This window comes from Rana temporaria, chromosome 1 (assembly GCF_905171775.1).
Source record: "Rana temporaria chromosome 1, aRanTem1.1, whole genome shotgun sequence".
Taxonomy (NCBI): Eukaryota; Metazoa; Chordata; class Amphibia; order Anura; family Ranidae; genus Rana; species Rana temporaria.
Window position 1 is genome coordinate 663,527,485 of NC_053489.1, and position 25,056 is coordinate 663,552,540.

A 25,056-nucleotide genomic window follows, 5' to 3' on the forward strand; every position below is an offset into this window, starting at 1 on the left:
TTTTTACCAAAAATATGTAGAAGAATACATAATCGGCCTAAACTGAGAAAAAAAAAAAATTGGCAAATTTGCTCCGCTGCCCTTGATTCACGGAGCATAAGCTCCGTAAATTGCGTGGGCACGCCGGCAAAAGGCTCGGCGCAAGAGCAGGCAATTTAAATGATCCTGTAGGGGGCGGGAATCATTTAAATTAGGCACGTTCCCGCGCCGATCGTAGAGCGTATGCTCCGTCGGGAAACTTTCCCGACGTGCATTGCGGCAAATGACGTCGCAAGGACGTCATTTGCTTCAAAGTGAACCTGAATGGCATGCAGCGCCATTCACAATTCACTTACGCAAACTACGTAAAATTCTAATTTCGCGACGCGGAAACGACGGGTAGACGTAACATGGGCTGCCCCTGCTAATAGCAGGGGCAGCCTTGCGCGAAAACCGCCATACGTAAACCACGTAAATTGCATACGCAGGGCTCGCGCAACGTTGTGAATCGGTGTTGGTATGCAATTTGCATACTATACACTGAGCACAACGGGAACGCCACCTAGCGGCCACCGCAAGAATGCAGCCTAAGATATGCGGGCATAAGAGCCTTATGCCGCGCAGATCTTAGGCTGCAGTCGGCGTAACGAGGTTCCTGAATCAGGAGCACTCGTTACGCCGGTAACACAGGCGCAATTGCTTCTTGAATCTACCCCATTGTGATTTTTTCAAAATGTTCCTTTTTTTTTTGTTTATAGCACAAAAAATAAAAACCGCAGAGATGATCAAATACCACCAAAATAAAGCTCTATTTGGGGGGGGAAAAAGGAGGTGGGAGTCTCTCTACTGCTATAGCTACTGGTCTCCGAGTCTGACCCCTGACTGTGACAACTCTACTCTATAACGTTGGTCATACACCTATGAAGTCCAACAGATTCCTCCATCCATGGTAAAAGTAAATTAATCTAAATCTGTGGGCCATTGCATTACCCAAAGAGTGCCTGCTTCTGATTGAATGAATGAGCCATTCAGGAGACAATTGCCAGGAGACAATTTTCCACCTTTGATTGGCCAACAAGGCTACCCACTGACCAAATTTTAGTCAATTCGTTAAGATACCTTCTAAAACTTGCTCAGTTTATGGCCAGCTTACAATGGGTGTGTGGCCTCAAAATCCAGTCCTGCCCAGGGTTTATAATGCACCCAAGCTGGTGGCACTTCCTGAAGTATGGGACTCCACGTTGGATTTTAGCACCTGGTTTGAAGGCCACAGACTAGGTTATAATTTAAGAAGATAATATGTAATATGGCGTATGTGAACACACCTCCAGACTATATCGTTCAGTTGTTTCCAGGGAAGGATAGTGTAAATGCTGCAGTATACAAAGACATTTTGGAATTTTGGGCACCCAAGCTTGTGGCAACAATTTGCCACACGCCTTTATAAACTTGCTGAATATCCCATTCCAGAATTATGGGCTTTGATATTGCCCCAGTTTTCAATCTACTTACAGGCAAGTGGGTGAACACAGCAAATGTGCTGTTGAGGAAAGCGACAAGGTCCACCAGATAATCACTGGCCCTGTCATTGGATTCTACGGCCATCCAGTCGTAGTCGGCCAGCTGCAGGAACTGGTCAATTTTCTGGTTCAGGTTGGTGTATATCTCTTCTTCCGCAGCCTGCCGGGCATCCTGCAAAAGGAAAAACACTGGTGTTAGCGAGGCATGGTCGGAGCGCTAGCTGACTCGCTGACCAGGCTGACCATACTGAAAAAGTTTTTTTTTACTTTTTATTACTATTCATCTTAATGCATTCTATGCCTTACTGACTGACAGAACGGCAATCTGCCTTGTTTACATAGGCAGATTCCCGTACTGGCTCTGCAACAAATGATCGCAGAGTCCCCGGTTCCCGCAGATAAGCTCCTGAGGTGTCTAATCACAGCGGGACCCCAGACCCGGAAGTGCAGGATCGCGTACTGGATACGTGATCCTGCACAGGAGAGCCTCCTTGCCACCGTATAACTACAGTATAAGGTCGGCAAGCGGTTAAACATGTTTTGTTTTTTCAATACATGTTTTCATAGATGGGTCACATGAAATAAAGGGTAAAAAAGAAACCCAATGATGCCATGACAATGTTCCAAAACTAAACTTTTCTTGTTTTGCGTTTAATACTGCTTTAACTTTTGCGCAAACCAACCTATATACGCTTATAGCAAACAATTTTTACCAAACATATGTAGCAGAATACATACCTAAACTGATGAATAAATTTGTTTTTTTTACATTTTTGTTGGAAATGTTTTATAGCAGAAAGTAAAAAATTATTATTGGTCACTCTTTTTGTTTAAAGCGCAAAAAAAAAAAAAAAAAAACGCAGAGGTGATCAAATACCACCAAAGTAAATCCCTATTTGTAGGTAAAAAAGCACATCAATGTAGTTTTGGTACTGTGTCGCATGACCGCCCAATTGTCTGTTAGGGTGACGCAAAAAATGGTCTGGTCAGGAAGGGGGTAAATCCTTCCGGGGCTGAAGTGGTTAAAGCGATTGTAAAGCTTTGACTCTTGCGGCTCCTCTCCGAATCATATAACCCCCTAGGAGAAGCGCTCTCCCAGGAGGTTACCTTGCAGGCGCGCTCCCGAGTCTATCATTCGGCATCCATAGGCTCCAAATGTAGGACTCGGCCCCACCCCCCCTGGGCCATTGGATTTGATTGAAAGCAGCAGGAGCCAATGGCTGCGCTGCTATCAATCTATCCAATCAAGAGCTGAGAACCCCGGGGCAGAGGGACAGCGTGTCTCTGCCGTGAGAAATTCCAGGGCTCAGGTAAGTAAAATGGGGGGCGGGGGGCTGGTCACTGGCAGAAGTTTTTAGACTTTAATGCATAGGATGCATTATGGTGAAAAAACACGAAGGTTTACATCCCCTTTAAACCGAGGGTCACCCTCAAAATGAAATTTTCAGCATTGCTAGCTTTAACCCTATTTACGGATGATAGCGTTGAATTTTTTTTTTTTAAATGCTCCCTTACCTCTTATCTCCTCTACTTCCTGGTTTTCAGCCGAGCGGGGAGTGGGCGTGTCGCTATATTCCCCGACGGCTCTTTGCATTCTGGGAGCTGACTGTGTGTTCTCCTGTGAGTGACGTGCAGGCCATCTCAAATAGCTAGGCGCCGTAGTCTCGTGCTAACTAGGCTGTCATGTGACGCGGGACGTGGGTCACATGACTCGCAAAGCGCGTCATATGATGAGGGAGGGTGGATACATCTTCCCCTATTGTAATTATCACAGCGGGGCGTGTCCTTTTCAGGACGCCGCCGGCCGTTGTGATAGCAACTCTGCAGTGTTGATGGCGCGGCTCGCCGTCGACACTGCGCATGCGCGGGATTATGCGGTGAATGCTGGGAGATCAGCATTCGCCGCATCCCGGAAGAAGGAACAGGAGGGCTTCAGAGTGCCCACAATTAAGATGGCAATGTCCATCACTATATTTTATAAAATATTATTTTATGGGAAAAGAGGATCATGACGGCTGCTAAAACAGGACATGTGAGTAAAATAAATACTATAGTAAAAGCAGCAGATTAGTGTTTAAAAAAAAAAAACGTTTTCCCACAGAACCTCCGCTTTAATGTCTAATGATTTGGCCACTTCCTCTCCCAGGGCAGGAACTCACCTTAAAGGTGGTCAGACCGTACAGCTTGGTGGTGTGTACCGTGTCAGGCAGGACATTGGTAATATTTGTAATGAATTCTTCAAGAAACTTGCAAGAGATTTCCAAATGAGTAGTGTTGATGATAATCTGTACAAGCTGCAAAATAAATAAAAAAGTTAATAATTTACAAAGTTATAAAATAATTAAAGAAGAACACACTGTGCAGCTACGCTTTTTTGTAAAAATACATGAATAAGAAGCTCCCTACACATTAAACTGAAACTTAGGATTCAAATACTGTCTCCCTGTGGACACTCTTCCTCCTTGGCATGACATAGCTGGCAATGTTAGGGATGGAATCAAACATGGCATGCCCAGCTCTCAGTGATTCCAAAGTTAATCTGATAGGCAAGATTTATGGCAGCAGCCACTGCAGACTTGCAATCAGAAGGTGTAGGCTCCGCAGGTAACATAAGCGGCCCTACTTGGCAAGTCATTAAAGCGGAATATCAGTAATTTTTTCATCATTCCATCTATTAAAGAAGAAGTCCAGCCTGAGCTTTTTAGGCTGGGCTTCTTCTAAGGGTCACAGGAATGCAATGCGTTTTGCACTCCTGTGACCCGTTTTCAGCGGAGAGCCATCTGAAGTCCGCTCTCAGCTGACGTCACTGCCATCAGTCAGGATCAGCGCGTCATCGCGGCTTCCAGGTCTGGAACCGCCAGCTGCCTTGATTGATGGCAGTCTCAGCGAGACTCCTTGTGGACGGCCTTCCCAGAAGAGCTGAAGGTGTTATAGTTGCAAAGGGTGGGCCAACTCAATATTGAACCCTACGGACTAAGACGGGTCAAATTTCAAAATAATTTTCTTCGAAAATCTTATCTAAGAATTTTCCTTCGTATATTGCACCATTAGTGGGCTGCAGCAACAGCCGATTATCGTGCGGCCATTGAATTTTAATAAATCGGACATGTTGGAATTTTTTGGAAAAACAAACTATTTTCTAATCAATGATGGGAGAATCGTGCGAGAAATGTAAATCGAAAAAAGAAATGCGCGTGTGCAAGAAAAGAAAATTCCCGGAAAAGAAGATTCCCAGACAGGAAAATTATCTTTTGTAGGAACATGAGGTGAAATTTAAAGGGGTGGTTCACCCTAAAAACAACTTTTTTTTATTACACTGCCCCCACACATTACAATACGATTAAGGCTATTAATTTTTTTTTTATGCTGTACATACCTTTGTACAGCATATTCACCCGTGGCATCCGGCTTGCGAGTCCCGCGGGAGTGGGCGTTCCTAACATGTCTGTGATTGACGTTTGACCAAAAACGAGCTCCCCCCGTCGCGTAAGCCGCGTCACGATTGGCGAAAGGAGCCGAACGGCGATGCGCATGCGCAGTATAGCGCCGACTCACCGTTCGGCTCCTTTCGCCAACTGTGACGCGGCTTACGCGACGGGGGGAGCTTGTTTTTGGTCAAACGCCAATCACAGACATGTTAGGAACGCCCACTCCCGCGGGACTCGCAAGCCGGATGCCACGGGTGAATATGCTGTACAAAGGTATGTACAGCATAAAAAAAAAAAATTAATAGCCTTAATCGTATTGTTATGTGGGGGGCAGTGTAATAATAAAAAGTCGTTTTTAGGGTGAACCACCCCTTTAAGGTTTGGTTGGTCGAAATTTTGAAATCAATGGTGGCACCATCGGACCTCAAAATGCACAAATTTTCAGATTTTCAAAAGAAAATTCTTTCGAAATTCGACCATGAAAGGCCTGCCTAAGACGCCATTAAAGTTTATGTGCGTGTAAAGGCAGGCGTCCCTAAAAATGTTGGTCATATAATATATTTAGCACCATGTCATTTAACCACTTCAATACAGGGCTTTTATACCCACCTCAATACCGGGCCTATTCTGGCACTTCTCTCCTACATGTACAAATCATCATTCTTTTGCTAGAAAATTATGCAGAACCCCCAAACATTATATATGTTTTTTTTTTTTTTAGCAGACACCCTATGGAATTATACGACGGTCATTGCAATGTTTTATCTTGCACGATATTTGCGCAATCATTTTTCAAACGCCTTTTTTGGGGGAAAAATAGTTTTATGAATTAAAAAAATAACAAAACAGTAAAGTTAGCCCAATTTTTTTGTAAAATATGAAAGATTATGTTATACCGAGTAAATAGATACCCAATATGTCATGCTTTAAAATTGCGCACACTCATGGAATGGCGCCAAACTTCGGTACTTAAAAATCTCCATAGGCAACGCTTTGAATTTTTTTACAGGTTACCAGTTTAGATTTACAGAGGAGATCTAGTGCTAGAATTGCTGCTGGCACTCTAACGCACGCGGCGATACCTCACATATGTGGTTTAAACAGCGTTTACATATGTCGGCGGGACTTACGTGTGCGTACGCTTCTGCGCGCGAGCTACCGGGGACAGGGGCGTTTTAATTATTTATTTTTTTACTTATTTATTTTTTTACACTTTTTAAAAAATATATATTTTTTTACACTTTTATTCCTATTACAAGGAATGTAAACATGTGTGTGACAGGTCCTCTTTATGGAGAGATGTGAGGTCAAAAGGCCCCGCATCTCTCCTCCAGGCTGGAAAGAATGAGATCGGTGAAAAAAATTTCACTGATCACATGATTAGTGTTGTTTAGCAGCCGCGGCTTTGTTTACTTACAGGTACCCGGGCGTGACGTCATCACATCGCGCCCGGGCCTCTGACGATCATAGAGATGACTGGTGACCACCTGGTCACCAGTCATCTCTATGCTTCCTGCCTGCGCCGGACGATTCTTTCTCCGGGCCCTCCGATGGCACGGGAGAGCCCGGAGAAGCACTGTATGGCGGCGGGGGGGTGTCCCCTCCCGCCGCCTATAAGAACGATCAAGCGGCGGAACCGCCGCTATTCTTGTTCTTATGTTGCACAGAATCACCAGCACTAACAAATGATATCTGAATGATGCCTCTAGCTGCAGGTATCATTCAGATATCCCCCCACAAATCCCAGGACGTCATATGACTTCCACTCAGGATGGGAGTTCCCATCTGTGGACGTCAAATGACTATGGGCGGGTATTGAAGTGGTTAAGCTTGAAACTGCCGCTTGCCATAGCCAATCCTAGTTATAGGCATGTGAAAGCCTCAATGCTGCTCCTCGGGCCATGGACTATATCATGGGTCTACATCAGGGGTGCCCAACCAGTGGCCCGCGGAGCCCTCTGATGTGGCCCATGACCTCCTGCTCTGGGATGGAATAGAATACTGTTATTAAAGGTCAGTTTATTACTAAAATCACAGTGTATATATGGGCATATCTGTTCTGCAGTGGTTACTGGGCTGCTTTCAAACGAATCTGCAGATGCAAAGATCAATGCACCTGCTGGTTACCTGCACTAAGCCATAGACTTCTGTTATTACCTGCGAGTTTGGTGAGCTTTCTGAAAGTGCACCAAAGCTGCAGAATATAATAGAAGTCTATTGCAAAAAAAAAAGCCAAAAGGTACACAGTGTTGCACCTGCGGTGCGGGTAAACCTCAGCGCATCAGTGTGAAAGCAGCCATGGGCCCCTTTCACACGATCAGTCCGATCTAATTGGGCCCTCCATTCACATCTAAGGAGTGGCAGATGTAAACTGACTTGTGTCCTACCTCCAATCCGATCAGGCTGCGTCCGTGTCCGCTCTACATATGCAAAGTGGACACGGATCGGCCATCTGCCTGCTCCGCTGATTGTGGCCTGTGACCAGTTACCAAGTCGCTTAAGTGGCCCTTGTGCTTCAAAAGGTTGGGCTCCCCTGGTCTAGCTGCAGGGACATGCCCAGAGTATAGATTCTACCACCAGTTGCATATGTACTTGGAGAAAACCAAATGCTTGAACCGGTCGCAGAGGGCAACAGTGCAAGTATTCGGCGTGAACAGATAGTGATCCGGTAATATGTTCGTCAAGTCACGTCAAGTGGGCTACGAGTGGAATGTACAAACAGACGTCCTGACAACAAACTAGGACAAAACACACACATACAAGAAACCTGGGACAAGCTTGGACAGCACCCAAAGTATCTTCGCTCTCCTGACTGCTTGACAGTTTACACCCACAGGCTCGTCACCCTTCAGTGACGCTCACTGCAGAACATAACAGCCAATATCTCCCAGAAGCTCGAGTCCGCGCTCAGTAGGCCAACATAGTACCGTGCAAGTCAGAAAATTATGAGATGCTTTGTGGAAACAAAAGCCTCTGAGTCACTTTTGACTCCGACATGACAATGGATGCACAAATAGGATCAGTAGTCAGCGGATCACACCATCTGCTGCGCCTGCTACGTAGACTCGTTCCCTTCATCCCAAAAGACGACGCATCAGTAGTGGTGGGAACAATAATCAACCCCAGGCTCGACTATGCAAATGCCCTTTACCTCGAACTCTCAAAATATCAGGTTGCTCGTCTACAAGTCATCTAGAACACGGCGGCACGACTTGTAATAGGAATAAAATCTTGGGAATCAATCTCTCCCTCCCTCAGGTCCCTCCACTGGCTGCCTGTATAGCAGTGGTCATCAACCCTGTCCTGCAGGGCCCACTAACAGGCCAGGTTTTATGTATTACCTTGGGGAGATGCAGTCTAGAATACTGCAATCACTGAGGAGCAAATGATATCAGCTGTGATGTATTTCAGTTATCTTGCAAACCTGGCCTGTTAGTGGGCCCTGCAGGACAGGGTTGATGACCACTGCTGTAAAGGACTGGATCACATTTAAGGCCCTCTGCCTGACGCACAAATGTGTACAAGGAATCGCTCCCCAATATTTATGTGAGAAAATAAAATACCACAACCCCAATCGCGTTCTCCGATCAACCAACCAAAATCTACTTCAAATCCCCAAGGCCCACTACAAGACCAAAGGAGAACGAAGATTTGCAGTCCAAGGACCTCGACTGTGGAACGCATTACCAACTAATATCCGAACGGAAGTGAATCACCAGACCTTCAGAAAAAAATAAAAAAACTTAAGACCCACCTATTCTAAAGCCAAATAGAAGGAAATGGATACCAAGCGCCTTGAGGCGATTCAGTTCGCATTTGTAGCGCTATACAAGTTTCTCACTCACTCAAAAGGGATTCCTCCTATTTACCGTATTTATCGGCGTATAACACGCACAGGCGTATAAAACCCACCCTAACTTTAAGAGGGAAGTTTCAGGAAAAAAACTTTCCAAAGCCCCCTGCGTATAACACACAGGCACAGTGAGTGTTATACGCCAATAAATACAGTAAGTGTCTTATTTGCATGAAATATCTCTGCATATAACGACCACCTTCTATTATACGACCAATTGAAATTGCTCTAGTGATGGGAGATAACCATGTCAAGGAGCAACATGGCAGCATGCTAATATTTTGAAGCTCGCAACTCTAAAATGATCTACAAACTCCTTTACAAATTGCAGTGGCTAAATGTAAAGAAGAAAATCCTGTAGCAGGAGAGGCAGGGGTCTCCTTCCTTAGTCCTCATCGACTTGGGGACAAGGTGCTTGCCGCTGGCTTTAACCCTTAAAGTGGAACAAATGTCTAAATACAAAATCTGGCATCTGAAAAAAAGGGGCCGTGGAGCAGATGCCAGTGTCAGGGAGGATCCTTGTGGGTGTTGAACCATTGGAGCAGATGCAAGTATTGCATACCTTAAAGGAGTTGTAAAGGGAAAAAAAAAATTGCCTACAATTAATGTCTGCAAGTTAGACAGACAGAATAGTGTAATGATTCTGTTGAAAAACGAGTAAATACCTATTAAATTCCTTCATTTATATCACCTCTGGCATTCTAGTTTCTGTTCTCTCATTCACTTCCTGGTTTGCATTGTTCGTTCATGTAAGAACTACATTTCCCAGTATGAATTGCGGCACGCCCAGTAATTCACACCTCCTTAAGGTCTCTAACACGTAGAGAGCGTCCTGCCACACAGATGTAGTTCCCAGGAGGGGGCGAGCATGTTACTGACCACCGCAGTAAAGCCTCCCGTCACGGTGGTCAGTAAAATCAGACAAGCAGGAAGTGAACAGAACAGAGAAGAAATAGAGCAACTTCTGAGCAAAACGAACAATGAGGAAGTGAAAAGAGGAATGTCTGCAGGCAAAGGATGCTTATTATGAAAACATTTTTTTTCCTTTACAACCCCTTTAAAGCGGGGGTTCACCCTATAAAAAAATTCTAACAATACATCCAGCCCAGTTCTGCAAAGAAAATGACACTGACTTTTTTTTTTGCGCCGTTAGAATTCACCGGGGCTTCCGGGTAGGGAATCCCGCGGGAGTGGGCGTTCCTATTGACATGCCAATTGATTGACATGCTAAACGACGGCGCATCCAGCGCGTCACGACTTCCCGAAAGAAGCTCGGGTTGGCTCGGCTCTATTTGGCGCCGGTGCGCAGGCGCCGAATAGAGCCGACCCGAGCTTCTTTCGGGAAGTCGTGAGGCGCTGGATGCACCGTCGTTTAGCATGTCAATCAATTGGCATGTCAATAGGAACGCCCACTCCCGCGGGATTCCCTACCCGGAAGCCGCGGTGAATTCCATAGATAAGCGCTATCTACGGCGCAAAATAAAAAAAAAGGTCAGTGTCATTTTATTTGCAGAACTGGGCTGGATGTATTGTTAGAATTTTTTTTATAGGGTGAACCCCCGCTTTAAGTGTATTTTAACCACTTCCAGCCCAAGGACGTCATATGACGTCCTTGACTTTCAGTGGGGAAAATCTGAATGATGGGTGCAGCCACAGGCATCAATCAGAGATCCTCTTTTTCAGCCGGTTGATTCTGTGCACCGTAAGAATGATCATAGCGGCAGGTCAGCCGATAGATCGCTCTTACAGGCGATGCAACGCCCCCCGCCTCTGGTGCTTCTCCAGGCTCTCCCATGCCATCGGGGACCCAAAGAAGGAACCGGCCGCTGCCAGATGACAACCATAGAGAGGACTGGTGACCAGATGGATAGAGGACTGATGATCAGATGGTCACCAGTCCTCTCTATGAACATCGGAGGCCCAGGCATGACGCTATGACATGTCCAGGCAGCACTTGTAAACAAAGCCACGATCAATGTAAACAAACAGATCCCCATTCTGTCAGGGGAGTAGATGGAGCTCGTCTGTTCCTAGTGATCAGGAACAGCGATCTCTCTCTTCTCCCAGTCAGTCCCCTCCCCCCAGAGTTAGAAACACCTCCACAGGGAACATTTATGCCCTTGATCGCCCCCCTAGTGTTAACCCTTTCCCCGCCAGTGTCATTTATACAGTAATCAATGGCTACCTAGTATCTGAAGAAATGTTAAAAAAAAAAAAAAAAAAAAGTTTAAAAAAGACTCGATATGACTCGACTACGGGAGATTTCACCCCTACAAGTCATCCAAAACACGGCAGCCAGACTGGTAATGGGGAAAAAACACTTGGAATCAATCACCCCGTCCCTGAGGACCCTTCATTGGCTAACCGTAAAGATCGGATCATATTCAAGACCCTCTGTCTCACCCACAAGTGCACACAAGGAAACGCTCCTTAATACTTGTGCGAGAAAATAAAACACTACACCTCCAATCGCATTTTCCGATCAACCAACCAAAACCTCCTCCACATCCCCAAGTCCCGCTACAAATCGAAGGGAGAACGAAGATTTGCAGTCCAAGGACCACGGCTATGGAACGCTCTTACCCACAAACATCCATATGGAGAAAAATCACCGGGCCTCCAGGAAAAAGCTTAAAGGGGTTGTAAAGGTAAAAAAAAAATTCTCCCTAAATAGCTTCCTTTACCTTAGTGCAGTCCTCCTTCACTTACCTCATCCTTCCATTTTGCTTTTAAATGTTCTCATTTCTTCTGAGAAATCCTCACTTCCTGTTCTTCTGTCTGTAACTCCACACAGTAATGCAACACTTTCTCCCTGGTGTGGAGAAAGCCTCTTGAGGGGGGAGGGGACGAGCAGGAGGGTCAGGATGCCATCTACTTTGCAGATATAGAAAGGAGCTGTGTGTTAGTGGGCGTCTTGACACTCCTGCTCGCCCCCTCAAGAGGCTTTTTCCACACCAGGGAGAAAGCCTTGCATTACTGTGTGGAGTTACAGACAGAAGAACAGGAAGTGAGGATTTCTCAGAAGAAATAAGGACATTTAAAAGAAAAATGGAAGGATGAGGTAAGTGAAGGAGGACTGCACTAAGGTAAAGGAAGCTATTTAGGGAATTGTTTTACCTTTATAACCCCTTTAAAGCGGAGGTTCACCCTAAAAATCATCTATATACCATTACATCCAGCATACTGCTGACATCTACAGTATTCTGGTATTTTTTTTTTTTTTCGATGTACTTACTGTCTCAGTTCTTTTCACCCGGCTCCGAGTTCTCAATCCCGCGGGGAGTAGGCGTTTCTATGAAGAGGCGTAATTGATTGACGTGCGGGTAAGGCGCATCACACGTTCCGAAAATAGACGAACTAGGACTCGGTTCTATACGGCGCCTGCGCCTGCCGTGTAGAGCTGACTGTGCAGGCGCCGCATAAAGCTGAGTCCTAGTTTGTTTATTTTCGGAATGCGTGACGCGCCTTACCTGCACATCAATCATCTACGCATCTTCATAGGAACGCCTACTCCCCGGGGCAGTGAGAACCCGGAAGTTGGGTGAAAAGAACTATAAGACGGTATGTACAGCGGGTAAAAAAAAAAAAAATTACCAGCATACTGTAGATGTCAGCAGTATGCTGGATGTAACGGTATATAATTGTTTTAGGGTGAACCTCCGCTTTAAGACCCACCTCTTCTGAAGGATCAGGACGACACTGGATGGAAATAAGCACCTTGAGGCGCTTTAGTTCGCACAAGTTACTCACTCTATGATATACTTTCCTATCTATTTACTAATGCTAGCAGCATGAGGAATTAAAGACAGTCAATGTTGATTGAGAGGGTGAAGTTCCACTTTAAGGAGCTGCATATCAGCGCGGTCGGACAATAACCACATAAACAGCTGTATGTTTTCAAAGCTTTCCTGTTATTTGCAGACTTTACAAGTTCTTAATGTTTTGTAAAGTGAACAATTAAATATAAAAAGGGCTCCTGGTGGCAAATAAACGCACAGACTATAGAAAAGAAGGAGACTGCAAGGCGTTGCTCGGATGAATAGGATGCGCTTGAACGGCAGACAGCGGAGCAGGGGATGTCTGTGACGTCCTTTTCTCCATCCAGGCAGCAATCAGGCAGCTATTGTTCCAGGACTCTTTCACGGCAAGGAGAGCATTACTAGCTATGTGCCAAGCCCGTCCCAGAGAAAACACAAGCCAAGGAAGACGTGTGGCAAACAGATGGCAGAGGAGATGCCGAGCGCTCAAGTGGCGTGCGCAACTTTACGCCTGACCAAGATCGTTAGGTGGCCGTCTGCTTTCCGAATAAACACGCCGTGCGTCTACAAACACGGGCCTTACACGCCAGCACACAGGATAATTAGAGTTCAAGGTTTCTCTGAAAGCACGCGGGTGGAGGAAATGGGGCTTTCCCTGCACAAACCAAACATGAACTTTGTCTGTATCCTAAATACCTTGAAGGGAATGCAAAGGCTTTTCTATGTTTTTAATAGATGTAAAAGTCAAATGTGCATGGCATGATCCAATCAGTCAGTGTTAATGCTTGAAAAAACTAGTTTGTATGTATAGTTCAAATTGCAATAGAGGTGAATGTTTGTGGACCATCACACCTATAGAGTTTGTTAGATATCACATTCCAATACCATGGGCATCAATATAGAAGGAAAGCTCCCCCGACTCCCCATCCAACATTGAGGCTACAGCAGCAAATTCTGGAGGGTGTCCATAAAATGTGTGCCTATTCAGCCAAAAGAGCATTTTTGAGGTCAGGAACTGAGGTTGGAGAAGACCTGGGCTCACAGGTAGGGGTTCCAATTCATCCCAATGGTGTTCAGTAGGGTTGAGGTCAGGGCTCTGTGCAGGACGCTTGAGTTCCTCAACACCAAACTCATCAAACCAAGGTTGATTTACTAAAACTAAAGAATGAAAAATCTGGTGCAGTACTGCATAGAAACCAACCAGCTTCCGTTTTGTTTTTTTGTCAAAGCTTAATTGAACAAGCTCAAGTTAACACGATCCGAAAATCGCACGAAAAATGCAGTTTTCGAAGTGATCGTACGATAATGGGATCGTTAGTCATGACAGTACATCCGATATTATTCTATCGGACATGCACGGAAAAAACTATTTTGTACTATGCCAGATCGTATGATTTTCGTTTAACCGATTTAGCCCCGGACCATTAGGCAGCTAAAAGGACCAGGCCACTTTTTGTGATTTGGCACTGCGTTGCTTTAACTGACAATTGCACGGTCGGGCGACGTGGCTCCCAAACAAAATTGGCGTCCTTTTTTTCCCACAAATATTTAATTTTTTGCGCTACAAACAAAAATAGAGCGACAATTAAAAAAAAATTCAATATTTAAAATTTTTTGCTATGATACATATCCCCAAAACATATTTAAAAAAAAAACAACATTTTTTTTTTCTCAGTTTAGGCCGATACGTATTATTCTACATATTTTGGTAAAAAAAATAAATAAAATAAAAATCGCAATAAGCGTTTATTGATCGGTTTGCGCAAAAGTTATAGCGTCTACAAAAAAGGGGAAAGCTTTATGGCATTTTTATTAATATTTGTATTTTATTTTTACTAGTAATGGCGGCGATCAGTGATTTTTATCATGACTACGACATTATGGCGGACACATTGGACAATTTTGACACCATTTTGGGACTATTGTAATTTTCACAGTAATTAGCACTATAAAAATGCACTGATTACTGTGAAAATGACACTGGCAGTGAAGGGGTTAACCACTAGGGGGCGCTGAAGGGGTTAAGTGTTCCCTGGGAAGTGATTCTTATTGTGTGGGGGCGTGGCCTGGCGTGACACGTCACTGATCGTCTGTTCCGCTGACAGGGAACAGACAATCACTGACACTGCTACTAGGAAAGAACGGGGAAAAGTTTGCTTACACTTACCTCTCCCCGTTCTTCAGCTCTGTGACCCGATCGCGGGACACCGGCGGCGATCGGGTCCATGGTCACAGATCTCAGAAAAGGGTCGCGAGCACTGGGTATCTTAAAGGAGACGTACAGGTACGTGAATATGGCCAGCCATGCCGCTCTGCCGACGTATATCGGCGTGAGGCGGTCCTTAATCAGTACATCTGTTTTGCTCGAAAATGCAATACAAATGCATTACAACACATGACATCACTTCCGAATTTTTATTCTGTCGTACGACATCGTAAACTCATCAGATTCAACGTGAGATTAGCATGCAAAAAAAACCACTAAAAAAACAGACAATCATTTATCCGATAATCTCATCGTGTGTACGGGGCATTAGAAGCCGATTGGCTACCATGTAAAGCTGCACCAGATTCTGAGTGCTAAAGTTTTAGGCTGCATTCACACCTGAGCATTTTCAGCTTATCAAACTCGTACAACTCCAGGAAAAACAGCCAACAAGTAAAATCCTATTAATTTCAATGGCACCTGTTCACATCTGAGCATTTTATCACCTGAAGCAAAATGCCTTAAGCTTCAAAAAAACAACATGAGCTTCTTTGGGGCAGATTACAGGCGTTTTTCTGCTTTTTACATAGGTAACCTGTGCAAAATTGCAGTAAAAATCACGGCAGGAACGCACGACTTTGAAACGCTCAGGTTTGAATACAGCCTTAGTAAATATCTCCCACAATGTCTTTATGGAGCTGGCTTTGTGCACAGGCGCACCGTTATTCTGGACCAGAACATGGGCCTTACCCAAACTGTGTACCACAAGGTGGGAAGAGCACACCTAAAATGTATTTGTATGTTGTAGGATTAACAGTACCCTTCACTGGAAACACCTGAACTCAATAACATGGGGGGATGTCCCCACATGGTTAGCTATACAGTGTATGTGTGAACAATTATACAGTGGCTAAATGGTTAGCACTAGGGACATTGGTTCGGGACACACTCCTAAACCTTGTGGACAGCCTTCCCAGAAGAGTTGAAGCTGTTATAGCTGCAAAGGATGAGCCAACTCAATACAGACTGGGCTATGGCTTCCCAAGCAATTCACACACAAATCTGTTGCCATCTGGAGCGGTGGTTGCTGTCTGGGGGGCAGGTTCGACATCCAGGTATCCCAGGTCTCTTATGATCCTATAGGTGTCCCAGGTCTCTCATAGTCCTATAGGTGTCCCAGGTCTCTCATAGTCCTATAGGTGTCCCAGGTCTCTCATAGTCCTATAGGTGTCCCAGGTCTCTCATAGTCCTATAGGTGTCCCAGGTCTCTCATAGTCCTATAGGTGTCCCAGGTCTCTCAGTCCTATAGGTGTCCCAGGTCTCCCATAGTCCTATAGGTGTCCCAGGTCTCTCATAGTCCTATAGGTGTCCCAGGTCTCTCATAGTCCTATAGGTGTTCCAGGTCTCTCATAGTCCTATAGGTGTCCCAGGTCTCTCAGTCCTATAGGTGTCCCAGGTCTCTCAGTCCTATAGGTGTCCCAGGTCTCTCATAGTCCTATAGGTGTCCCAGGTCTCTTACAATCCCATAGGTGTCCCAGGTCTCTTATAAACCTATAGGTGTCCCAGGTCTCTTATAATTCCATCGGTGTCCCAGGTCACTTATGATTATATAGGTGTCCCAGGTCTCTTACAATCCCATAGGTGTCCCAGGTCTCTTACAATCCCATGGGTGTTCCAGGTCACTTATGATTATATAGATGTCCCAGGTCTCTTATAATCCCACCGGTTCCCAGGTCACTTATGATTATATAAATGTCCCAGGTCTCTTATAATCCTCTAGGTGTCCCAGGTCTCTTATAATCTTATAGATGTCCCAGGTCTCTTATAATCCTATAGGTGTTCCAGGTCTCTTATAATCCTATAGGTGTTCCAGGTCTCTTATAATCTTATAGATGTCCCAGGTCTCTTATAATCCTATAGGTGTCCCAGGTCTCTTACAATCCTATAGGTGTCCCAGGTCTCTTACAATCCCATAGGTGTTCCAGGTCTCTTATAATCCTATAGTGTATACTAAGAAAACATAAATGCACCACTAAAAACTGTTTGGGTTTGGCTTGAAAGAAAAGATGGCAACCCTGGTGGTGTCTCCTAGGTACAAAAGATTATTCCTCTATACTATATATGCCGTCTTGTTACAAAGCGAGCTCTGTACCCACCTCTGTAAGGCCAACATTCTTCCTCTTAATGACATTCTGCAGGCAGTTGCTGAGTGTTCGGGTCAGTAGTAAATTTGTGGATTTTCTGATCATATCGTCTACTTCCGTAGAGCTAAAATATGACAAATATAAAAGGAATATATAAAGCCAGGCTCCTTTAATCATATACATACAACATGTACAAACACTAATTTTCAATCAGTTTGTAAAGGTGCACAAACCAACAAATAAATAAAAATGAAACAGGAAACAATTATTACTCTCTTCCTTTACATCAGGTTCAAGTGATCTGCAGGTAGAAGTAAACCTTTGCTGTGATCAGGTAATGTGAACTGAAGCTGTCCATAGTTTGCTCCTTTTTTTTATCATTTCAGCAAAAAAAAAAATTGAAAAAAAAAAAAAGATGTAGTTTCAGGTTTGTTGGCCGACAATTCATTGCCATTTGTACGCAAAACAAGTTCCTGGCCAACGCCCTTCGCTATGGGAAATGCGATTGTGTGTATGACCTACCTACAAGCATCGCTCATGTACCTGTCACGATAAGCTTATGCAAGGTCCTCTTAATGTGAGTGTTCTATTTTAAACTTCATTAAAATTACTACTTTTTAAAACGGTATCACGCTATGTGAGTGTTTTCAATATATTCTGCATGTCACCTGGATACCGAGCCTTTGCCCTCTACATGAGTGTACGATATACGTCTCTACATTCCATTGAAGTCCTGGTTGATGTTGATGAGCCGGTTTGGATCCAGAATCAGCTGTAACCATCAGGTCCATTTACCAACAAGCCTTCCAAGACTTGGGCAGCGTATGCTTTGCCAAGTCACTGACATCTGGTAAGCCTCCTCTTATCATCGGTGGTGGTTGTCTCTTTACGTATATACAGAGGGTCCTACCTATTTTTGGACTGTGTCCACTATTTTGTATCAGCCTTCAATTGCCTGGATTGTATTAGTCACTTTCATTCACTATATGGACTATTTTTGTGCACTTTATAATGTTATGTTGTCAACATATGTATAGAGACATTTGTTGTCACAATCACATTGGGTGAGGCATTCATATTGCTATAATTTTATGCTTATGCGTATGTTCATTTTTTCACATATGATTACCCTTTGTTCATTAATAGCGCTGCCCTTTTCCACATCCTGTATGAGGCTTAACAATCATCTTCTGTTGAATGGGGATGGCCCGATATTTGACTGGTTCAACAACAGAACAAAATATAATCTAATCTTTCTACCGAATGGCTTCTGGAGTTCCCCTGGACCCTTTAGATCGTTGGGTCGACTTGCCGATCTGGACACCAATGTCTTATTGACTCGTTGTCGCCGACATTCGGGTCCACTGGTTCCATTAAGAAGAGTATACAGTCCCATCCTATATTGGATGGCATATTTCTCTGGATGTTCCATACACCTACTTCTATCATCTGTTTCCACATAAGAAAAAACACTTGTCTGTGGCGGACTTTGCTATTTATAAGCATTCATTTACCCTTTGGAATTGTTTTGTTCTCTACATCTTTACCCAGTGGGGTTTCAGATTGTTATTTGAGTTTTTCCCACAGTTGCACATTGTCACTGTTCATCACTTTCAGCGCTACATTTACACACTCTTCTTCTTATGGGTTAGCGCAACAATTATTTACATTTTATATTCCTAAATATGACCCAAGATGGTAGCTCCACTAGATTTCATAGATAGGCCTTCATGGAGCAGTGCGGCTTCCAAATATATTTAAAAAATGTATGCAAATGAAAGCTCTGTTTTTAATGCAAATTGTTACTGAGAAAAAGAACTAAAGCAATTAAAAAGTCACCCAACCAGATCAGTGCATAGAACATTAAAGGTTAAAACAGAAGCTATTTACGTGTCTCATTCCATCACAGATTTTAAAAACAAGAGGATTATTTCAGGAAGGTGAGCAGAACCACGCAAATCATTCCTTTACGCCACATTGGTCAGATGCACACCCAAGACTGCTGATGTATTGCACAAATATAGCCTAATGTTTTACGGCTATTTATTGCCGACTCCATACAGTTGCTTCAGGCTATTTGGCCATCATCAGTGCAGTTATGGAAATTATGGCTTCTATAGGGTGGGACCAAACGAGACAGTAAAACCATACAGGTTATGATAGGAAGGGGACTAAAGGAGTCAAAAAGCCCTCCAACTAAATCAGTGCGTAGAGTCCCAAGGCCTACTCCATAAATGTCTAGGGCAGGGGTCTCCAAACTTTCTAAAAAAAGGGCCGTATTGACCGTCTTTCAGACTTTAGGGGGGCCAGACTGTGGCCATCAGGAGTAGAAAAAGTCTTCAACAACAGTGGGAAAGAACAATGCCCCATCTAAGGTGTCAGTGCAAGGAATTGTGCCCCATCCTTGGAGTCTTTAGGCTAACTTTTTGGTGTCATTGGGAGAAATTGTTCCCCATCATTGGAGCAAAATTGTGCCCATCATTGGTGTCATTGGGTTCAATTGTCGGTGTCACTGGGAGAAACGGTGCTCCATCATTGGTGTTATTGGGCCCCATTGTTGGCATAATTGGGAGAAAATGTGCCCCGACATTGGTGTCATTGTGAAAAATTGTGCCCCATTGTTGGTGTCAGTGGGAGGAATTGTGGCCCTTAATTTGTGTCAATGCGGGGTAATTATTCCCCATTGCTGGTATCAGTGGATGAAACAGTGCTTCAAGGGCCGGATAAAAGCAAGCAAAGGGCCCCCGGGCCGTAGTTCGGAGAACACTGGTCTAGGGTATCGGTCACACAAATTTTGCTGAAGAGGAAAATGGGACGATCTAAACACGATGCATGACCCCACTCCAGTGTTAATGGACCTTTCACCCTACCTAAGGCATCCCCATATTTTCAAAAAATAAATAAAAAATTTAAAAATGTATACATCTATATATTTTTTCCAAGGTTCTTGTGGTCAGTCCAGCGATGTCATGGGTCCTCCTTCCCAATTGTGGTCCTTTCCTCCTGCATTGAACAGTTCTCATATCAGATGTTACTCTGAGCCCAGGACAGAGTGATGACACCCCACCAGGAGGAAAGGTCCCTGGCAGCCTGAGCTCAGAGGCAGTGGGATAAATAACGCTGGCCATCAGTTATCCCACAAAACGGGTGACACTTACTGGCAGAAAGGACCTTCTTTGCAGCAGAGCCCTACTTTAAAGGGGAATGTTGCAGCAAAAGTGGTTTTGGGTTTAACAATTCCTGAGCTTTAAATTTTTTATATTATATTGGAACTGCAATACTGGCAGCTAAGCAGAGGAGGCGGCGGCCATAGTGAACACTGGATCATCAAAACTGGATGAAGTGAGCCTGGAAAAATAAACACTAGCTCTCAGTCTCTGCTACAAAAAGGATGAAATGTTGAGAATCTTCTCTGCCCCCCGCGCTCACTGGAGCGCTGAGCTGTGGAGGGGGAGGGACCAGCCAGTTCAGGCTCTCAGTGGCTCGCTGAAAGCGGAGTCAGTCCAGGCATGTGGCTCGATCCCGACAATATGGTCGCAATCTTTCCTGAACCGGCTCTGTGATGTCAGCCGACAGCGGGCTTCAGCAGGTCATAGGAATCCAGAAGAAACGGCTTTGGCTGTATGTCTCCATTAAAGTAACGCAGTGCGGTATCGCAAAAAATGGCCTGGTCATAAAGGGGGGTAAAATCTTCTGGAGTGGTTAATGTGTGTTAATGTCGAAGCAAGTGTAAACAGCCCTAAAAGAAAGAAAAAAAAACACACAATCTCTACTCAGGAATGGAGTTGCGATTGCTGAGAGAGATTGGAGGACTGCCATAATAGGACGACTTGTAACCTCCATAGAAGAATGACCTATGCATTCTGGTCTAAGGGCAGACGGAGCACGCTCAGGAATTGTGATGGCGGGCTCGAAGTGTAGGCTTTGCCAGTTATCCTGTAATTAGCTGAAGGGAGACGAGGCCATGAAAGTCACGTCATGCAGGACCCCTGACATTCACATAGAAATGGAATTCAGCTAAGTGTAATATCAATGAACGGGAACAAAAGCCTGGCTAATGTAAGCTGCTTTGATCTGTCAGCAGTCCCTCCAGAAGGTCAGAAAAGGACAAGCGGGGGTTATCTCCTGAGGCAGGGCCCGAGATGGAGGCAGCTTACTCCAATATCAGGCGGAGGAGCCCCGGGGTCGCATGACCTTTTCACTCTTATCCTCCTGTAGCTGATAAGCGCTGGAGATTAGCGGTCTGGACATGAACTGCGTAAATACAAGAAAATCCTAGCCACTTACCTGACACCACAACATGGGGGCTGGCGGGATGGGTAGAAGTGTCAGAGGAAGATCAATAGAGACATCATGTTACACAGTGAGACCCCGCTCCTAATGTGACTATGTGCCAGACACAACCAGTATAAGACAGCTGGACTTCTCTTCCACCGGCTGTAATAATGTATAAGGGGAGCTGCTACAAGGAAGCCCTTTCCACCTTTCAAGCTCAAGAAAGTGCCCTGGAGCCAATGCTGTGCTGCTTGTAATGGCTGTGTGCATCAGTTAAAGCCAATCATTATGTAGATCCCCTCTCACCTCTATTAAACCCCTCATGTTTTATTTATTTTTTACCTTGTGAAGCAAGATACAATCCCTTAGACCCGTTTCACACTGAGGAGTTTTTCAGGCGGTACAGCGCTAAAAATAGCGATGCTATACCGCCTGAAAAACTCCTGCCCAGCAACCTCAATGTGAAAGCCCGAGGGCTTTCACACTGAGGCGATGCGCTGGCAGGAGAGAAAAAAATCTCCTGCAAGCAGCATCTTTGGAGCGGTGAGAGGAGCGGCGTGTATACCGCTCCTTTCTATTTAAAACAATGGGAAACCGCGGCAATACCGCCTGCAATGCGTCTCTGCAGAGGCACATTGCGGGCGGTATTAACCCTTTATCGGCCGCTAGCGGGGGTTAATACTGCACCGCTAGCGGCCGAATCCCGCGGCAATTCCTACGGTATAGCGCCGCTATACCGCCACCCCGCCTCCCGCCCCAGTGTGACCCCTTTCACACTAAGGCGTTTTTACAGCGTTTTAGCGTTAAAAATAGGTGCTATTAAAACGCTCTCCATGCATCTAAATGGACCCTTTCACACTGAGTCCTGCAAGCAGCATATTTGGAGCAGCTTTTGGGTGCTGAAACGCTCCAAAAACGCCCCTCTCCATTGAAATGAATTGAAAGCGCTGTAAAAACGCATTACCCTTTCACGCCGAGGCACTGCAAAAACGCCCTAAAAGGTTAGGGTCTTAGCGGTGCTTTACCAGCACATTGGGATTGCAGATGAGGCTTCGCTCCAATAACACTCGAAAAAACGTTTCAAAAACGTTATAAAAATGCTCGAAAAACGTTCAAAAAATGCCTCAGTGTGAAAGGGGCCTTTAAGTGGATGTAAACCCTCCATACACCCAGTGAAGTGAACAGTCTCAGATGATACAGAGATGAACCAAATCTCCCTACATAAGTTTTACATGTATATCTGCTGTCTTCACATTTTTATACGGTTTAGAAAGTTCAGATCTTGTTAGGAGATTTTCTCTTTCTGGTCAACACATAGTGTGATGTCTGGGCATACAGCCAAGATAGCTAACATTGCTGATTGGAGGAAAGGCACACAACCCCTCTCATCATAGGCAGAGACTCTCAGAGGTGGTTTGTAACAGGGCCAGCTCCCTGCTAATCTACTTATAGCAACCTCCCCAGACAGAAATTTCAGGCTGCTTTTATCTGATGTGTCCGAGAATTTGTCAGGAGTTATCAGGCTGATAACAGAGGAACGGGTCAGGAGAGAGCTAGGGGACTTTGCTCTTTGAAGAGAGATAACAAAATACCGCAGATCTATGTGCTCAGCTCAAAATTTCATGAATTGGGTTTACATTCACTTTAAGTGATCATAGCCGTATTAGTGCACACGCACTGTTGCCTACATGCATACGATTGCCCGTAGATTTGTGCACAGATGAATACACATACACGCGTCCATAGCCTCTATTGGCACCAGACGGCTTATTTAACCACTTCCATACCAGGCACTTACGCACCTTCCCGCCCAAGCCAATTTTCAGCTTTCAGCACTGTCGCAGTTTGAATGGCAATTGCGCGGTCATGCTACACTGTACCCAAACTAAATTGGTGTCCTTTTTTCCCCACAAATAGAGCTTTCTTTTGGTGGTATTTGATCACCTCTGCGTTTTTTTTTTTTGCGCAACAACTAAAAAAAAGACAACATTTTGAAAAAAAAATACGTTTTTATTTTTTTCTGTTAATTTTTTTGTAAATAAGTAAGTTTTCTCTTTCAATTACGGGCACTGATATGGCGGCACTGATGGGCACAGATGAAATTGCACTGATGGACATCGATGAGGTGGTACTGATGGGCACAGATGAGGTGGTACTGATGGGCACAGATGAGGTGGTACTGATGGGCACAGATGAGGTGGCACTGATGGGCGGCGCTGGTATGCGGCACAGATGGGCACTCATGGGCGGCACAGATGGGCACTCATGGGCGGCACAGATGGGAACTCATGGGCGGCACTTATGGGTGGCACTGATGGGTACTTATGGGTGGCACAGATGGGCACTGATAGGTGGGCACTGGGCATGGATGGGCACTGTGGGGTGACACTGATGGACACTGTGGGGTGGCACTGATGGACACTGTGGGGCGGCACTGATGGACACTGTGGGGCGGCACTGATTTATGCATGTTGCCTGTCAGTGCCCATTTGTGGGCACTGATTGGCATCTTTTTTATTTTTTACTGCTCTTTTTTTTCCCACTGACTTTTTTTTTTTTTTTTGCCCCCCCCTTTTTTTTGTCCTTTTTGCCCTTCCCTGTGTGGGCTTCCCTGGTGGTCCAGTGTGGCGATCCGCGGGGGGGCTGCGCTGATAAACAATCCCCCTGTCAGGAGAGCCGCCGATCGGCTCTCCTCTACTCGCGTCTGTCAGATGCGAGTGAGGAAGAGCCATCAACGGCTCTTCCAGTTTACATCGTGATCAGCCGTGATTGGACACGGCTGATCATGTGGTAAAGAGCCTCTTTACCGAGATCGGAGATGCAGAGTGTCAGACTGACACCCCGCATCACCGATCGCCGCGCAGCATGAAACCCTGCAGGACGTCCATGGACGTCCAGTCAGGATTTCAGAACCACTTCCCGGACGTAAATACCCTATGGACCGGGCAGGAAGTGGTTATAGGATGTGCCGACTTCTGCTCAGAGCTGACTTGCGCCCTGCTTGCATCATGTATACCCAGGGTCGAATTAAGAGCATCATGGGCCCGGTGCTAATGACCTTTTTATGGAAAATAAATTCAATTTTTTTTCATTTCTGTGAAGGGAAGGCTTGGGCTGTTGGTCCTCCCCATCCCGGCTCCTCCATGCTCTGGAAACAGTCTCTGGAATAACTGGAAATCTCTATGGGGACAGAGACTGTTCCCACAGAGATGGTCAATGCTCCATTGCTCTCAGAGACTAAGTCCCACAGAGATTGCCTGAGAAAGATGCCACTGCTCCCAAAGAGACGCTTTCAGAGTATTCTGCCACAGAGACTACCCCAGGTCCCAGAGACTGCCCCCTACAGGTCCCAGAGACTGCCCTCCACAGCCCACTGTCTAGGAGAGAGAAGCACCGGTGCTGTAACAGTAGCAGAAGAGAGACATCTGGAAATGTGAAGGGGGAGGTTGCTGTATACCAGTACTCCCCAAATATTCCGCTCTGCCATTAAATCTGCCACCTCCACATGACCACACAGCAACCACATTCACTGGCATTGTGTGCACACCATTGGGTGGAGTGTGGGGTGGGGCAGACACAGCAGGGATAGGACAGGAGGGAGAGCAATCACGCCTCCTCCATCCTCTTCATTTAGCACTATGTTGTGCGGATCCTGTGTCTCAGCACAATGCACCCGCCGCCCCCAGGCAGAAACTTTCGTGGTCAGCAGGGACAGGAGGATAAAGTAGCAGCGGTAATAGCGCTGCTGATAAAACTCAGTGGTGCTCCAGCTCCAATAGCCCCTTAAATCCAGCCCTGTGTATAACCGTTGCTGACTTGGCTTGCTATTGGCCTGACCTTCGAACCTCTTTATGCTTCTGATCATCGGTTCCTGCCTTCAGCTTACTTCTGAC

General features: G+C 45.3%; 1 protein-coding gene across 3 annotated transcripts in view; it reads right to left on the reverse strand.

The window, feature by feature from the left end:
• The window catches only part of EXOC6B (exocyst complex component 6B), a 472,504-nt gene that overhangs the window by 174,298 nt on the left and 273,150 nt on the right, over positions 1 to 25,056 (reverse strand). For all 3 annotated transcript variants that reach the window (XM_040335548.1, XM_040335549.1, XM_040335550.1), the window contains exons 16-18: positions 16,901 to 17,012; positions 3,659 to 3,793; positions 1,492 to 1,671 (exon numbers count right to left, since the gene is read on the reverse strand). In XM_040335548.1, the coding sequence (XP_040191482.1) occupies positions 1,492 to 1,671; positions 3,659 to 3,793; positions 16,901 to 17,012 (427 nt within the window). The remainder of the gene's footprint in view (positions 1 to 1,491; positions 1,672 to 3,658; positions 3,794 to 16,900; positions 17,013 to 25,056) is intronic.